Consider the following 18082-nt stretch of genomic DNA (forward strand, 5'->3'; position numbering starts at 1 on the left):
GACACTGCATTGATTTTCATTTTTCTCTACAGTAACTAATTCATCCACATTAAATGGGACCCATTCCATTAATTCCAAGAACAATAAGCAATCCACACTTTATTATATGCCACTGCAAAAGATGTTTTGTGGGAATAGGCTTGAACTGGAATAAATGGAATATTTTGCTCTATGCCTTGCATTCAGAACCCACAAGTTAATTCATTACTATAATAAAAAGATAAGCTGTAATTTCTTAGAATGCTCATTTTAGGGCACTGAGAATAAAAATTAAATGTGTCAGCAGGAGCTTAACCAATTTGCCCATTTTAATTCCATTTTCTTGGGTATTCATAACTAATCTGAAAAATATTGACAGGCTGACATTGACTTAAAAAGTATGTCACATTCCTCTGCATGGGGAAATTAGATGCTGATTTCACACTGATTTAACATTGCTCTTCCAGGCTGTTCTTGCAGCTGATATTTGTGTCTTTCCTCTGGGTATCCAAATCCAGTGTCTGAACTAATCAGGAATGGCTGGACACTGAATGGTTTGGGCATTCTGGAACAAAGTAGATGTATTCCAATACAGAAATAAATGAATGGGAAATGTGTTAATAGTATAATATACAGTTAGATGTCCACACCTGCTGATTTATAGAAGATAAAATGCCTGGTTTGCTATACCAACTTTCATCTAATTTTTCAAGTTCTCAGGATAGGCAGCACAGTGATAATGCTGCCAACAGTCACCAGTAACTTCATGGAGCAGTATAACTTCAAATAAGATGAAATACCGAAGAGAATTTTGTGTGCCTGAATAAAAGATTTTTTGATGGAGGTTTCCTTTGCACACTGTGTAAATCTGTCTGTGCTTGAAATGGAGAGGAGACATTACATGGACATGTAGCTACCACTTTAGAGCTGGAATAACTAATGCAGATTATGTTTTTTACATGTGTGTGTGTCTGTGAGATATAAGGTGTTTGGGAGGACTAAGTGCAGGGTGAGTTTTTTGGGTTTTATTATTTTTAATGAACAGTTTGTCTAACTTCTACCTGTGCATCTAGGTGATTTTTAAATTGATCGTTTTCCCCCCTCTGTTTCGTCATGAAACACTGATAAATAATGGACTTACATTAAATTTACTCAAAACACAATCCCATAATAATCATGTGCAACTGAAGAAATTCCATGTTCTGTTGTTATTGATTCACCTCGTCTTGCAACTGTGCGTGTAGCTTTCCCATGTAATTTGCTGGAGGTCACCTTTGTGGGCTCTGAGTAACAGCAATTAATCTCATTTTGTCAGTGGTTGCCCCGTGCAGTGGAATTGCAATTACTTGCTCTGTTACAGAGCAATTCAGTAAAGGAAGTAGGAAACTAAACCTGGATACTCTGACTACCAATGTTTAATTCTATCTATCAGCTGTCCCTTAACCCAGCTTTCTTATTCTCAAGTACTTGGAGGTTGCAGGTTTTCCCCAAGCCAGTAAGCAGACCTGAGGCATGTTTTATAGAACTTCCTAGCTGGAATAAGGCACAGGAGTTGGAGGAGTGACAGTTGTATGCAATTCTATTGCTTCACTCCCACAAAGAGCCCCAACCTTGTGTTAAAAGCACATTGCTCTGTCGGTCCCTTCTGGATACAGTGCATGCCATCTTGTGGACAAGTCACACCATGTCTGAATCCTTGAGACAGATATTTAAGGACCCTAATATATCGTGAGTGTGATAAAATTGCTTAGTTATTTGTAGCTCGATGCAAACAATCTTTCTTCTTGGGCACTTATTTTTCAATTTAAGTTACTTGAGTTTGCTTGGTTCCCTTACTTTTGATTTCAAATACTTGATTTTCTTTGCTCCACTTGTTACCAACTGTAAAACTATCAAATGTAAAATTCTTTGCAGTTTTCTATTTAATTAAGTTTAAATCAATGACCTGAAATTATGTTCATCTGAGAACAAAACAGAATAAATTCTGATAAATCTGTCAAAGCATCATAATTGCTACATGTCAACAACAAGGAGAAAATAATTTTAGAAATTCCCTTGCTACAAAACTGAAAGCAAAAATACTCTTCTTCTTACAGACATAAACATCTTATTTGCCCATGCAGAGGTACTGGAAAGGTGGCTGATTACCAAGCTCTCCCACCATCCAGGTGTAACAGAATTAGTGCCACAGAGGTGGCAACTCCTTAAAATAGATTTGTGAGGCAACTCTGGAGTGCTGCAAGCTATCAAGGAAGTGGCAAAGCAGCTGGGTCAGATGTACAAATGCAAGTAACAAGCTGCTCAGAGAATCAATGACTTACTGAACAATTAATCATCTGGGGCTAAACCCAAGTACTGCAAGTATTTGAAGATACTGAAACAGCTGGCTTTAATGACAATTAATGAGGTCATGCACAATGTGATAATCATAAGAAACTGTGTTTGCTGACAGTGCTGGACAGTTATTTATGAGCTGGACTAAACTGAGCCATAAATTTGCAGAGAAGCAGTTTATTTTTAGTTACTGTAGATTCTGTTGTGATTGTGTCACAGAACACATGATTTTGCTGCAGGGCAAATTCCGGAGGAGCTGTGCATACCATCAAGACTTGCAGAATCTATGCACACAGCAGATCAGCCAGCTCTCACAAGCCCACGTGAGGCTTTCTAATTCACTTATCTTTGTTACAAGTCTTTCTAAGCATATTCCATTGTTTACTGATTGCCTTGCTTATCACAAAGGATCAGCCTGAAAAGACAAAGGTTTCATTTCAAAGGAGGAGTGTCCTAAACATTTGGCATCCAGCGTAGCAAGCCACTCAAGGCTGCAAGGAAATTTGGAGAACTGTTTTCTTAGTGTGTAGCAATGGCTGATGAGATTGCATTTCACCATGATTAGTCATCATTTCGGTAAATGGCTATTAATGCTCACATTGTTGTTGCTGTTTTAGTTCTGTAGCTATGGCACTTATGCCCAGATGATAAGTTTCCTGGCTTGCTGCTTCCTTCAGACAAACAGTATCAAGTGACAAGGTATGACATATAATATCTGAGTTTCTGGAACAGGAACTGACCCCTTCCGAGATGAGACTTGAGAGGTTCACTGAAGTGTCTTCAATGAAGGCAGTCCTGCCAGAGGTGGGGAACTGAAATGCTAAACATTATGTCAAAGCTATTCTTAAATCATGTCACCTAAGTTAAAAAAAACTAGCTATTATAAACTGATACAGAATTCAATATCAATAACTTCATAATTAACATAACTGCTGCAAGTATTACTAGTAAGTTCAAATGTTTGTTGCATGAAGTGAGAGGAGCATGAGAAAATAAATGCTTTGCACATAATGTGTGTGAGTAATGCTAGAAACAGACTTTCAGAAAAGTGAATATTTGAGGCCTGAAGGAAAGCCTTATTGGATAACTATGAATTTTTAGTAATATGGTCTCAATCTTAATACATATTACTGTATTTCTTGCCTATATCCCAACTAGGTCACAATAATTCTGGTGTCCAGAGGACAGTTCTGTGAATATTCTATCAAAATTGTGCACAAGAGACTACTGTTATCATTACTAACTTTAGATTCACAGGGTTGGATCAAAGCACTTCTTTAAAATAAGGCTGCTGCCTTAAGCAAAATAGCAGGAAGCTTCACTGTAAGATTTAGACTAGTGATTTCAGTGGTCAGATACAACAAGAGCTGGCAAGACTTATTTAAGCCAAGACTACACCACAGCTTGGCCAAACAGAAGGTCAGGCTTTATTCTGGAGGAAGGGTAAGAAGAAGGGGTTTTTGCACAGCTTCACTCAGCAATGACATCAGAGCAGTGGAAATCATGCTTCAGTTCTGTCTACAGGAAAAATAATCAGACAGCTTTATTTTTAAAATCACATCCTTCCTCTACCCTGTCAAGGGAGTAGGAAGATGAATTTGAAGGGTAAATGGTTGGAGAATCATAATTTTTCCTCTCTGTTTTCTCATGGCATTAATAGATAATCCATCAAATAATGGATTACTTAATCAGGACAGATCTGCTGTTTTTAAATGTGAAGCTTTTCTATCATAAACATTTCTTTTTGGTTGTTCCTACTAGGAGAACCAATACTGGCACTGAATGGTTATTCTTGTAATTCTTTACGTGAAGTGCCAAGTGTTCTGAGAAAAAGAAATCTATCATTTCCTCTTTTGACACCACACTTCTGTCTCGCTCTCTAGGGGAGATAATATGATTTACATACTTAAATATTTTGCTGTAGTGTGACAGTGTTTTGCAGTCTGGCAGCTGTTATTAGTTGTTATGATGATCAAATAACACTATGGGAGCTGGTAATTTAGAAGGAAGCAATACTAGAAGAACAGTAAAGAACTAATATTTAGGTTTGGATTAATTTCACAATTCTGTCAATCAGTTGCATTCCTGGGGGATCATTTGCCGTTTTAGGCTTGATACGCTGCTTCTGTTTCACATGATACATCCATTAATATTCCAATCTTTCACAAGCACATTACCCCATATAATACCAACTTCATGCAGATGAAATAAATAGGTCAGCAAAGCTCATCTTCAAACCTGGTTCACCAGAGAGCTCTTGGCAGACGTGTGAGTGGCTATTGTGAAAGGGTGGGGTGAAGAAACTGGAAGGAAATGGGGCACTAAGAATGAAGATGGTTTAATGTAAGATAGCATGTGTCTGAAAGCTGACCTGAAGTCATCATTTTTCTGTCATGAGGGGCTTTGTGGGGGCTTTTATGCCATTCCCCTTGTATGGAGCAATAGCTTTGTTTTGATACATAAACCTAATCAATGATGCAGTCAGTCACGGGGTATTTATCTTCACTAAGTAGTTTCTGAAAGGGAGGCTGTATTTGTCGTCTCCCTATTATCTTTTTTTTTTTTTTCCCTTTTTCCCCTGCCCTCTCTGTCACAGAATTTATTTGAGGATAGCTTAAGTTGAAGTTATTAGCTAACAAATGAACAGTGCAAAGCCTCTATCACAGCTTCTTTTTTTTTTTTTTTTTTTTTTAAGCCAAATGTTTGGAAACCAGCATTCAAGGTAACCCAATTCCTGGCAGCTTTGACTTCAGGCTCTGCTCTTGTTCACACAAGCAAACTGCACCACACTTTCCCATGAATTTGGCACCTCTAAAGTCAGGCTGCTTGACAACTGCACATGTTGGTAGAGTTTATATTGAACAGAGCTCACCCAAGCAGAAATAATACAGCAGAGTTACCTAGGCCTGCCACTGCAAGTTGTGAATGACTGAGTTGTTAGCTCTGAAGTATTTTGTGATCAGGAGTTTTGCAGTATTAGTACATGGGAGGAAGTATATTATGGTTGTACTTAGTTTTAATTATTGCAGAAGGTTTTATGTGCACTCACTCAGAAGTGTCCTAAAGGATAAAACTGTATTGTCTGCATTGTACAATAGGAAAGTGCAGAAGTTACCAGAGTGGGTCTGGCAACTGATGAAACCCTTAAACTCTGAGCTTAACAAAACCCGGAGGCTCAAGTGGTTCCTTAGCTATTGCTCCTCTGCCCAACAGGCTTGGAGGTGACCATGTGGAAGCTGAAATTAATTTATCCTGCACCAGTATCACCAGTGCTTTGAGGACACCTCAGCAATGTGCCCATGCATTTTCTACAGAAGTGTGAGATCTTCTTGTCATCTTTGAGGCTTCTGGTGTGAACCTCAGTGCCTGCATCACTGTAGTAACTGTTAAAATTGTCTTAAAGTTCTTCTGTTTGCCTAGCAACTTGAATCAGCCACTGCAGCAGTGAGGAAAAAACCCAAAACATTCTCAGATTATTTGGCTTAATGTATCTGTCTTGCTTTCTCTTTAAATCTATGCTTGTATATTGATTAAAGGTCTGAAACTACATTCTGGCACAACTCCGTAAGTATCTAGTATTGCTGAAATGATCAAAAGTCATAGAAATTCTTATCTTGCTTCAACAAATCAATACATGCAAAATGACAAACACACAAAAAAAGATTTATTTGTATGTGTGCAAGTCCTGTGATTTCCAGGCAGGAGAAAATGAAGGTGAGATTAAGGTTTACCTATTTTACACATTAAGAGCATATTACAGTATGTAAAATATAGCTAACAGGCTTTTAAATGTACATCAGCTTTTGAATTTCATTTTGGCTTCTTTGGCAGAACCCTATGCTGTAAAAGCAAAAGCTAATAAATCCAGCATGCAATTATTTTTGGGGCTAAACTGACATCTGCTGGTGTTTCGTAATACCGTGTGTGCAATCAGTGTGATGACAAAATATCCACTATATTCCGTGTACATTTCCATGGTGCTGTTAGCAGCCCTGGTGATGACTCAGTAGAGCAAAGAGCAGCAGAGCAGTGAATAGAGCAGGTGGGGCTGCTGAGCACACCTCGCCACAGGACTGGGGATGGAATGGAGCTCTTGTGGTTACATCCTGCTGCATTTGTACATCGAACTTCTGAAACTGCCATGTGCCCCTTTTATCTTATGTTTTTTAGATACAAGTTATGTTTAACATTTTCAGGCATACAGCTCACGGAGAGGGGGCAGATAAAGAGCTGCATCAGTTTCTAGCCAGGTTTCCTCATGCATGCCTTGAACCGGCGCTGGCTGTGTCCCCACCCAGTCACCTGGTGTGCTGCCGGAAGAGAACTTCTGCGGGTGCCAAAGCGCAGGCGGCAGCTTCGGGGAAGCTCTGTGGGTTTGCTGGGGCAGCATCCTGCCTAACCTAGGTAGGCTGTCAGACTGCAGCTCTGTTCCATTAGAGTATGAAATCTGGTAGAAAACAACCCCACTTGTGTTGGAGATCAGAATGCAACTGAATGCAGCTGGTCTTAATTTCTGGTTATTATCAATTCGGCACTGTAAATCTGGCTGCCTTTAATAAGAATGTCCACAATCACAGATTCACAAACAGTGCTGCTTGTTGAAGCAACAGAAATACAGAGTTGGAATTGCTGTTGATATATGCACTTACTGCATTAGCACCAGCCAATGGTTAATTAAGCAAAATTAGGTTCAAGCTAAATTAAAAATTCAGCTTTTCATTACACTTAATTTCACAGTTAATTAAGCTTAGTTTCACCCAGGTATGGTCTGATGCAGTCAGAGGCACAAATGTTACCAAAGAGGCATCTCTGCTTTGGGGAGGAGAGAGGAGCAAAACTGCCCACCTGTTCGTGAAATGGGGTCATATTCTCATCCTCTGCATGGAAGATTCAAAATATCAGTTTTATATTTCCAGATAAATGGAGGTGGGACTGTAGTCAAATATAATTGGTGACCTGTTGCTTCCATCTTAGTGGTGGGGGAAGGCACTTTCTCAGTTGCATATTGGTGTATGTTTCATACGTAAATGAGGGATAATGAGGGTTTCAGTTACCTTTGGTCAGGCTGAGTTAGGATTTATGGTTGAATCAAAGGCAGAACAGAACCATGATGCTTCAGTATCACTTCCTCCTCCACTCGGCTGAGGCAGCAGCAAAGGCCACCTGACCTTTGCTTGTTCATCTCTTCGCCCATCAACATTTTACAACTGTGCATCATCATCACAGAATCATGGAATAGTGTGGGTTGGGAGGGACCTTTACAAATCATTAGTCCAAGCTCTCTGCAATGAGTAGAGACACCTTTCAGTAGACCAGGGTGCTCAGAGCCCTGTCCAACCCAGCTTTTAATGTTTCCAGGGGCATCCACCACCTCTCTGGGTAAACTGTGACAGTGGTTTACCACCCACGTTGTAAAAGCCACTTTCTTTATATCTAATCTAAATCAATCCCTCCTTCCGTTAAAGACCATCACACCTTCTCCTGTTGCAATAGGCCCTGCTAAAGTTTGTCTCCATTTTTCTTAAAGGCCCCATTCAAGTACTGAAAGGCGCAGTAAGGTCACCCTGGAGCCTTCTCTTCTCCAGGCTGAACAACCCCAACTCTCCCAGCCTGTCTCCATAGCAGAGGTGCTGCAGCCCTCAGCGCATCTTCATGGCCACCTCTGGACTTGCTTCAGCAGCTCCATGCCCTTGTTCTGTTGGGGGTCACAGAGCTGGATGCAGCCCTGCAGGTGGGGTTTCATGAGAGTGGAGTAGGGAGACAGAATGCCCTTTCTCGGCCTGCTGTCCACACATCTCACAGAACCAGATTTCTACTTCTAATAAGGCCTGCTATATGTGGATGAGGGTGCAGAGGCCCCATCTCCATACTGAAGTGTGAGCACACTCTCTAGTTCCCTGAGACACAGGGCTGTGAGCCCTTCACTTTACCCCAGACACCATGCAATGCTTAACCCTTGCTTGAGTCAGGTGTAAGATAAGCAAGCATCTCAACTCATGTCCTTGCTCAACCAGCCTCATCAATTCTCCATAGCAATCCTGCCAGTTTTCCACAAGCTTGTCACTGAAAATTAGGAATAAAACTCCTTAACACCAATGTACTTTTAAGAAGCAGGGGGGCATTACTTTTTATGGTGCCTGATGGACAGGATAACTCTGCCTAGGATGCACGCTTGGCTCAAGGTGGTACAAGTATTTATTAGCAAGGACATACATATTCTTCAGAAAAGTGTTACAATTTGTTTTTTAGGTGGCCACAGAGTCCCTCAACTGGTTTGGGCCAATTTGTTCCACTGACCACTACGTAACGTTCCATTAATTATGACTTCTGTGTAATTTTCCACAAGCTCACAGGTGCTGTGGTGACCTGGCCAGCCTCAGGCTGGCTAAAGCTGATGCTTCTTTTGTCCAGTGCCATCCAGCAAAATGACTGGAAAGCCAGGAACTAGCAAATGGTGAGATAGGTGGGAAGGAGAATGAATAGTGAGAGAAAATACACTCATGTACCAGAAAATGAATGACAACTGCCTATTTGGACATTTGGTGGAAACAGTAGTAAGGCAAAAGGAAGAAATGTTGCTGGGGTCCTGAAGGAGGAGCACAAGCCAGCCTAGACTAAATGCAAGACAAAACATGAGAGAGCATGGCAATTGGAGTAAGAAGGCTTTCAGTTGAAGGTCATGTCTTATTTCACCCTGGGAGATGTGTTAAGTTATGGCTTCTCTCTCCTGTGGCTACTAAGCTGCTCATAGCCACCTGGGGAAGGGGATTTAGCTAGTAAGAGAACAATTATTCCAATTTTAGTTAATCCAGGGCACCAAAGCCCTAATTACTCATGTTCTGCTCCTGAGAAAAATAATATATCATGTGATTTCTTGATAATGGTGTAAATTTATTCACCTCTAAGTCTAGTTTTAATTTTACTCAGTGCTGATGAATTACACTGCACATTCCTCTCCCTGTTCCCCACAGATCAGGGGACTGGGACTATTCAGGCTCTCAATACTCCCAACATCTGATGATATCCCCAAGCACCCATAACTGCAGGTGATTCAGTAGCACACTGTGACTGCAGAGCTTCATGTTGGGCTTATCGTCACTTGGGCTAAGAGTCCCTTTCATCCTATAAAACCTGACTCCTTGCTCCAGGATGGGTTTGAATTGAAGCTTTATGCATGTTCCCTAGGGCAAGGTTCAAGAAAAGATTTAAATACAAAAATTGGACTTTAATGGACTTTGGATGCTTTCAGGCAAAAGGCCTCAACTGCCCCTTCTGAGCCCACAGAGGTTGTCAAGTCCCTTCAGTATGAGGTAGATTGACACAAATCAGCTTGTAAAGCAGTCCCTCTTGAAGCCTATTCAGGGATCTGGCTATAATTCACTTTCTGTCTTTTTTTCGAGTTGGCAGAGAAAGTAGTGACATACTCTTGTGTTTTCCAAAGACCAAATCCAATTCAATTGCTTGTAAAGGCACTACCTAAAATCATTGAATCTTGAACTTGGAAGTTTTGTTGATCATTTTACATGTTCTTGTATGTTTGAAATACCTTATCTGGTAAGGTAAGGGCTATTGCAGAATTAGAGAAGTGATTTTCCTGCGCTGTTACAGAACGTGGTTCTTGGCTGCGCTGTTGACGGGAAAGTTGAAGATTACTGGTTTTAATCTGAGCGAGCTATCGGAGAAAGCCGCGGAGTTCCCGATCGCCGGGACTGCGAAATGCGTCACGAGTGTCCGTACTTCCACAGACTTTCCCCCTGCCCTTTCCGTCCCGCCCAGACGCGCCGCTCCCGGGAGCCCGTGGGTCCGGGGCAGCGGGTGAGGTGACTCCCGGGGCAGGGAGCGTCCCGGGACGACAGAGCGCCCGCCCGAGCAGCCCCTGCGGCGCCTGCTCGCGGCTCTAGAGGGAAGGGGAGGAGGAAACGCGGGTGGGGACGGGACGGGACGGGACAAGCCCTGCTGACGGTGGCTGCACCCGGGCGAGCGCAGCGGAGCGGAGAGGCGCGGAGAGCCGGCGGGCACGGCTCGGGACGGTAAGGGCTGCGCCGCGCCGCCCGGAGCGCGCTGCTGCCGCGGGCAGGGCAGAGTGGGGCGGCGCGGGGGGCTTTGCTCCTCAGCCGGGGCCGCTCCCGGGCCCGAGCGCTGCCCAGCCCGGGCCGCTGCCAGCGCTTTGGCCCGGCTGCGGGGCGGGGGAGCAGCCTCGGCTCGGCGGCCGGTCCCGCCCCGTAGGAGCCCCTGGGGCACCGGGACAGGCTGGGGCTTCGCAGAGCGGTGTCCCGAGCGGCTCGGTCCCGGCCCGGGACGGTCCGGCAGGGACCGTGGGCGGCGGCTCCTGCCCTCGGCGATGCGGGCTGGGGGCCGAGCGAGGCTGGAGTTTCGTTTCCCCAAGTGTGGCAGGCGGAAGGTGGCCCTTTTCCTTAGGGAATGCGCTCGGGAGCCGTGCGGCAGCAGCGCATTTCGGACCGGCCCTGCCCTGCCCTGCCCTGCCCCGGGGAGGGGGTTACTCACAGGAAGCCACTCACAGGATTATTCCCAACTATTGATTACTTGGTAAAATAACACGCTAAGCTCTGAAATCTCCTGCCAGGCAGAACACACCGTGTAGTACTATTTCTACTTTGCCAGTATAGAATTCAGTGTGACCTCAGTGCTGTTGGTTCTTACTAAAACAATATGTCAAAGTCTTTATAGTTTTGATTGCTGGATTTTATTCTCTCACAAACGCCTGAGAAATTTAAACAACTTTGAGGTAACATTTCTCAGCAGGTTAGTATACTAGGAGCTTGTCTTGAATTCAGATGAAGCTGGTGGCCCAAGAGGGTGCTGTGTTAGCGCTTGCTGTGCACTGCAAAAGTCCAAGTGCTCGATAAACCTGTATATCTTGCCGGGTTGATAAAAAAATTAGCCTTTAATCTGTGTTTCATTCCAGGTGCTGCTGATCAGTAGCTGTCTTAGACTCTGCTGTGCAGGGAGCCCTTCTAAACCACCCATGGTGTTGGGGGGCAACTTGGGATTTCTAGTGAGGAGGACTGCGTAGGAATTGTTTGATTTACGGATTAACTCATGTCAAATTATAGCAAGAGATTAAGGGAAGGGAAACAACACATTTGTTTGGCGAGACTAGGTTAGGAAAGCTGTAACTGTAAGCAGTTCTCTACTGGATGGGCTTTTGGTTGCTTGGTTTTTTATATATCAAGAGAGAGGTGGGTTATTACCTTCTTTTTCCCTTGCACCCAGGCTAAAATTTAAGACCTGGAGTGTGTGACGTGTTTGCACTGGCTGTATGAAGTGATGGTTCAAATATCTCTTCAAAGTTGACATTTAAAGCAGAAGGAACATTAGAAAAATGAAATTGAAAAGGTGAGGTTGTGGTTACAGCCACAATACATTTTGAAGAGGTTTTTTTGTAGTCCTGGTGTCTTCCTGATGTTTATTAGGAATTTTTGTTTTGATAGATAATTTAAAGGAATTAATACATGGTTCTAGTTTTAGACTATTCACCGTAGTACTTTGTACATATTATTTGTGCAAAAGATTTGAAACTTTAAAAAGGACAAGAGATGCCACAAAGTGCTGTGAACACCTGAGACCTGTTTGCATCTGTCTACAGGAAAAGGGAAAAAAAAAGTCAAAGTCCAGAAAAAGTATAGCAATCATGTTTAAATTGAAATGGTTGTTCAAAACCACTTAGTGGTAAGAAATGCAGATGCAATGTAATTTAAAAATAAGTAAATATCAAGAGTAGAAGTGTTCATGCTGGAAGTTATGATAATTTTGAAGTCTGTGAAAGGGTGTTGATTTCTTAGAACTTTCTCATCAGTGAAGCAGAGCTGAGAAGAACGAGCTGTGTGTTTTACCCCACCTGGCAATTGAGCACCACACAGCTGCTCACTCACTGCACCCTCAGTGGGATGTGCTGAAGAGAGTGGAAGGGTGTGAGAAAACTCATGGGCTGAGATAAGAACTGTTTCATAATTGAAATAAAATAGTAACAAAAATAATAATTACACAGTTGTAATGAAAAGGAAAATAACAGAGGGAAATACAATCCAGCAAGTGATGCAAATGAGAACAGTTGCTCACCACCAACCAACCAATGCCCAGCCAGTCCCTGAGCAGCATTTCCCTCCCAAAAACCTTCTTCGTGGTTTTATTACTGAGCATGATGCTCTATGGTCTGGAATGTCCCTTTGGTCAGTTAGAGTCAGCTTCCTTGGCAGTGTCCCTTCCTGGCTTCTTGTGCACCCTCAGCCAAAGCCAGCACCCTGACTGGGGGCAGTAGATCATGATTCAGCTCTGTAGTTCAGTCACAAGAAGAAAACTTCTCTATTCTAAAGAAAACAGGAGATCAGTGGTTTTTAAAAGTATAGCTGCAAAATACTTGATACTACAAAAACTTACTGAGTTTCAACATCTTCAGCTGCTGTCTTGTTCCCTCTTCATTCTGCCAAAGCTGCAGTGTGAGTATGAGAATGGTGGGAAGGAGTGATGTCTAGCCTAGGGTTACCACAATTACTGCTCCTGCACCTGTAGGCATGTCTGTTCTTCTGTACCAGCTCCTGTGTTTGTTCTGGCCATGGGGCTGCTGTAAAACCCACACTTGATTGAGTACACAATTCCCTTTCTAAGGAACCTTTCCACATTTCTGCTTAGTCTGCTGGGAAGACTGTGGGACTACTGAAATATCTAAACACTGGTGTTCGCTGATGTATCCCCATGCCTTCAGTGCAGCAGATTAGTCCTGTGTAACCTGGAGGAGTGAACAAACTTGGGACAAGTTCTTTATGGAACTGTTTATAGACTTCACTGAAATCCTGATGAAAGCTCTGTCATGTGAGGAAGATAATCAGCAGTATTCCAGGGACGTTTCCATGCTCTGGGAGAGCAGAAAGGCTTTGTGTCATTGTTGGGAAACTTGTGTGCTGGGTCTCACCTGGGCTTTGTGTGCATGGAGTGACTTCAGCTCTAAACTTACACCTGAAATTCTTTTTCTTTGCACACTGTCTTTTGTACCTGCGAAACTATATTACTGTGATAGCATCACAGAATTAATATCCCAAATACAGGCTGCCTTTCCCACATAGTACTGAGTGAAAAGAATTGCATGTATACGGAAGGATCGTATGTGCAACAACAGAATGGAGTATGGCTCTTGAAGACCTGTCTGATGGTCCTTAGGAGGAAGGGAAAAGAGAGATGCTTAGTCAGCATTGATGCCATGAGAAATTGTTCTGCAAAGAAAAACGGTGGGCAGAGTATAGGAAGTGGGTAGGTGGGGAGGAGGAGAGGAAGTCTGCACTGAAACCACAATAGTTTTTTTCCACTTTGGGAAAAGGCAGTGGTCAGCATTCCTATCCTATGCAATGAAATAACAATTGGTGGAGGAACAGTTGTGCTACAAACTCATTAAAACTTTGCTAAGGAGCAAAAGTGGCAACATTAGACATATTTGAGAGTTGTAAAAGCTTCGAGTTGAATCAGACATACTTAATTGTTTGGGTTTCTTTTTCCTTCGGTATAAATACTTTTTATTTCAAATTACAGCAGAGGTAAATAGTATTTTTTAAATATTTAATCTTTGCTACAAACTAGGCTTATGTTGGTTAGCAACTACCATGTGGCCTATCACACTGTTCCAATTTTTCCTGTGTTCAAGAGGGATCAGAAAGTGTTCTTGGAGAATTAGACTGTCAGATAGCTTAGTATACTAATAAAGATGCCTCACGTCACTGCTTTAGTATTTTTAATTCATAAAGGAAGAATTGGTGTTGGGACAAAGTGTAAAAACTACCCTGTGAAAAGGAAGTAGGCTGCAACAACAATGAAATCAAGATTTAATACTATTAGAAACAAATACCAGCCAATTAATTTTATGATGGTTAAAGTCCATTTTAATCTAGTTATCTTCTTGCTGCTGAATTGAGCCGAATTATTTGTCACTTGCCCTTAATAAAATAATGCCTTTTGTTATAATTTTCTCTCTTTTATGTTTTAGATAAAATGTCTGCTCCAAGTGTCAACCCTGTCCCATCTGCACCACCTTCTTATGAGGAAACTTTAGGAATCAATATGAACTATCCTCACCCCTATCCTGTCCCTGGCCCTGGACAGAATCCAGATGGGAAAGGAATGAACCCTCCCCCATACATAGGACAGCCTCCCCCAGCAAATAACCCCGGTAAGCCTCCAAACTTCTTTTGTACCTCATATTAAGGTGGTGTCAAGTGGCTGTGTAATAGGTGCTATCAGAAGATGGAAAATCATGGTTCAGAGGTGTTTACCACCTGCCAAAAAATACTTTTGAAGGGAATAAGGTGAATCAATTCTTGTGCATCCCTCAGTGTGCACTAATATCAATAACAACATTTGGCTTTCTGCAGTTTTTAATGCAGCTTTATTTTTAAGACAGTATGTTTCTGCATTAGGAAATGCCATGGTGATTTCTTTCTGTCATTGTGTATTGCTCTGAGGAAATATTTCAAAGTTACACCTGGTTCAGAGGAAGTTGATTACTACTCTTTTTTCCTTATGTACTCATTGAGTAAACAGCCTGTTTCTCTGCTCAGTTACTGTTCAGACGGTGTATGTGCAGCGGCCAGTAGTATTTCATGACCGCCCAGTTCAGATGTGCTGCCCTTCCTGTAACCAGATGATGGTGACACGTCTCTCGTACGACTCAGGAGCTTTGACCTGGCTGTCATGTGGTGGCCTCTGCCTGGTGGGGTAGGTTAACTCCAATTTGCACTTTTTAAATTTCTTACCTTGACCTTTTATAGCTCTAACCTTTTATTTCTGTTTCTGTCTGGGACCTGAGCCTTCATGGTTCAAATACTCTGCATCTGCATCTGTGTTCTACAGGACCTTGAAGCAGCTCTGGAGCACTATAGTAATGGACTCCATAGCCACATGTGTTCTTCCTAAAGCTTATGGTGCCAGTTTTACTGATGGCTTTTGGATGAAATCTGTTTTATTTTCATGTGTATATAAAAAGTGGTAAAGCAGTGGTTTTCTCTTTTTTTGCTTTTGCAGGTGTTTCTTGGGCTGCTGCCTAATTCCCTTCTGCATTGATGCCCTAAAGGATGTGGATCACATCTGTCCGAAATGCAGTGCTCTTGTTGGTTCTTACAAACGTTTATAAGGCAGTGTTTAAATGTTGATTGATGAAGTTGGTTAGCACCTCTGCAAGCCCTCTCTGAAGCTTCATGGAGACTTCCTCTTTTCTCTGTGCATCCTGTCACTGGAAACCAATAAAACATAATGTTTATTGCTAGGTGGTTTGAATACACATTTGCTTGAGAGGAGTTTCACTTAGGTCTGTAAAAATTATACATAATCTGTATGGGCCACTCAGTCCAGCACCAGTTAAGAGCAGTGTAATGTTTCCCTTTTTGCTTTATACGAAACAGGATGGTGATGTTTTTCAGTCAATCTTGTCTCAGTCATGTTGCACACTGTGCTTGCATTGAGACTGTAAAGTCTCAGCACAGAATGAGAGGAGGACATCTCTGGAGAACTATGTAGGCTCATGCTTGGTGTTGAGGCTTTGGCAGCAGCACTGTTTACAAATGGCAGAGAGTTGCCTCAGAGACAGGTGCTCCTCTTTGCAAAAAGAAATGTTTTGTTGTCATCTTTTCACGAGCACTAGAATTCACTTTAAAATTTTCTTAGTTGGAGGAGAAGCAAACCTAAAGGCATCTTCCTTCTTGGAGGTAGCTTTTCCAAATGGACAGCTCAGGTTATTATGCAGAAATAGTGATTGAATCTAGTATCTGAATTTTCTTGCCAGTTTCAAGTCTAGTAATATCTCTAATCTGAAGTAAAGATGTTCATACAGAAGATATTGTTCAGTGTTTTTGTTTGGCTGGAGGATTTCTTACTGCTGATTGAAAGTCTGTGTTCTCTTCACCCCAGTGGAAATGCCTAGAGAGCCTTGGTTATAACATTGGAAAACTTCCTTGTATACTTATGTAAGTCAGCTGATCGATCATAAACGAACCCCAGCGTTATGTTAAGGCTCAAATTCCACCTGAAACACACAGATAAAGGACCTGAGCTGTTAGTTGTTGATCTACTTGTTAATTATAGTTTCTTTATTAAGAAGGTAAAATGTTTGCTAAGGAGTTTCTCCAATTTTTCTAAATTAAATGAAAGATGAGTTCTGCTTTTAGAAACCTAAGCTGGATATGCTTATTTAAGATGATGATCACAAAAAATTAGGAGATGAGGCTCTGAAGGTTAAAATAATTTCCATGTCATAAGCAGCAGACTTGATCAAACAACATCTTGATGCATTTCACAGAATCACAGAATCAGAATCACAAAATCAGCTAGGCTGGAAAAGACATTTGAGATCATCTAGTCCAGGATGTGTCCTAATGCCACCTTGTCAACAAGACCACGGCACTGAGTGCCACACCCTGTCTTTTCTTAAACATCTCCAGGGATGGTGACTCCACTACCTCCACGGGCAGCCCACTCCAGTGTCTAATCACCCTTTCTGTAAAGAACTTCTTCCTAATGTCCAACCTGAATGTCCAAAAAAGGCAGACAGGTATTTAAACAAGGCTATGATGGTAATACTGTATTAATATCTAAAAGTATAAAGCTAAAATAAATGCAAATAAAAAATACTGCATTTACTGTTCTTGCCAAATGTGCCTTCTGTAAATATTTGGTATAAGTTCATTCTCAAAAGTCTTTCAATACTTTATGTTTGAAATCCAGTAATTTTGTTGATCACATACAATCTCTAGGCCTCATGATAATTAGGTTTTGTAAACTGCTGCTTGCAGACTGCAGCACACTGAGTCAGTCTGCAAGTGATTTAAGAGCTTCCTTGTGCATTTGGAAAATGTTTCTGGTCTCATACCATAAGAATTTACATCAGCAGCTAATAACTGGCAAGAGAATGATGGAGATAAAACCCAGTAGTTTTGTAACTTTTCACGTTGATGCAGGGTACCAGCATGTGCTGTTGTGTGCTGGTGCACCACTGTAGTGCTCTTTATGTTGTTGAAGGGCCTGGGTGATGCTGCATTGAATTTTCTGTTCTGGTGACATAAGCAAGTCCTGTGCCTTACTGGGAAGCAGAATTCCCCCACTGGGTGTCACAGAAAATGTGCTTCTTGTCAGTTTATTGTCAGAGCAAGACAGTAAAAACAGTGAAGCTCTCAGCGTTTCCAAACTTGGGATTTGCTTGTATGGTGGGAAGGATTTTTAATTCTTCTAGTACCCTGTCAGTCTGGTCTGGATAATTGTACCATATATTCATTTGGTAAGTCGTCAATTGTTATTCCCCTAGCTCCCCTTTTCTCTCCAAAGTGATGGTTGGAAAATCTGAGGTGGTGGCACCAGAATGCAAAACACCAAAATAAAAATGTTTGTTTTGATTTATGTGCACAGTCCATTGCTTCTCTTTAAGTTCCTTGTATGGATTGAGAATAGGACACACAATGTTGGCAGGTCTTCCTCCTAATTCAGCATTCTGCAAAATTCTCTGCTGCCCCTTCTATAGTTGTGTTTCCTTAAACGCAAAGCCTGTGTTTGTTCCCTTGTGTGTGGAAAGATCTACAGGCTGTGCCAAAGTAACCTGCTTTGTTAAACCTACCTTAGACAAACAAATGCAGGATATAACTTGCTTTGTGTGAAAGCGCTTTGTGTTTGATTATGTTGAAATTACTGATTGTTTTTAAAACTGACTCTATTGAAAATAAAAACTGTCTTTCCTATCTAGTGTATGCAATTGGAAAATTATAACATTTGGAATGTTTCC

At 41.9% G+C, this 18082-nt stretch overlaps 1 protein-coding gene across 3 annotated transcripts; it reads left to right on the forward strand.

Moving 5' to 3' along the window:
• Positions 1 to 8660: 8660 nt before the first annotated feature.
• LITAF (lipopolysaccharide induced TNF factor) lies at positions 8661 to 17697 on the forward strand. 3 transcript variants are annotated; one of them, XM_085074842.1, is made up of 4 exons: positions 8661 to 8767; positions 14306 to 14488; positions 14877 to 15033; positions 15340 to 17697. In XM_085074842.1, the coding sequence occupies exons 2-4, from the start codon at positions 14311 to 14313 to the stop codon at positions 15446 to 15448; spliced, it is 444 nt and encodes a 147-aa protein (XP_084930968.1). In that variant the 5' UTR covers positions 8661 to 8767; positions 14306 to 14310; the 3' UTR covers positions 15449 to 17697. The 3 variants fall into 3 exon arrangements, with proteins under 3 accessions (XP_084930968.1, XP_084930969.1, XP_084930967.1); XM_085074843.1 differs by lacking the exon at positions 8661 to 8767 and adding an exon at positions 10033 to 10128; XM_085074841.1 differs by lacking the exon at positions 8661 to 8767 and adding an exon at positions 10182 to 10343.
• The last annotated feature ends 385 nt before the right edge of the window (positions 17698 to 18082 follow it).

The sequence above is a fragment of the Lichenostomus cassidix genome, chromosome 14 (genome assembly GCF_008360975.1).
Source record: "Lichenostomus cassidix isolate B80296 chromosome 14, HeHo_3.0, whole genome shotgun sequence".
NCBI classification, from domain to species: domain Eukaryota; kingdom Metazoa; phylum Chordata; class Aves; order Passeriformes; family Meliphagidae; genus Lichenostomus; species Lichenostomus cassidix.

Coding starts and splice junctions, on each gene's coding strand:
- LITAF (XM_085074842.1), top strand. CDS start 14,311: ATGTCTGCTCCAAGTGTCAACCCTGTCCCATCTGCACCACCTTCTTAT. Junction 14,489..14,876: donor TCCCCCAGCAAATAACCCCG/GTAAGCCTCCAA, acceptor TTCTCTGCTCAG/TTACTGTTCAGACGGTGTAT. Junction 15,034..15,339: donor GGTGGCCTCTGCCTGGTGGG/GTAGGTTAACTC, acceptor TTGCTTTTGCAG/GTGTTTCTTGGGCTGCTGCC.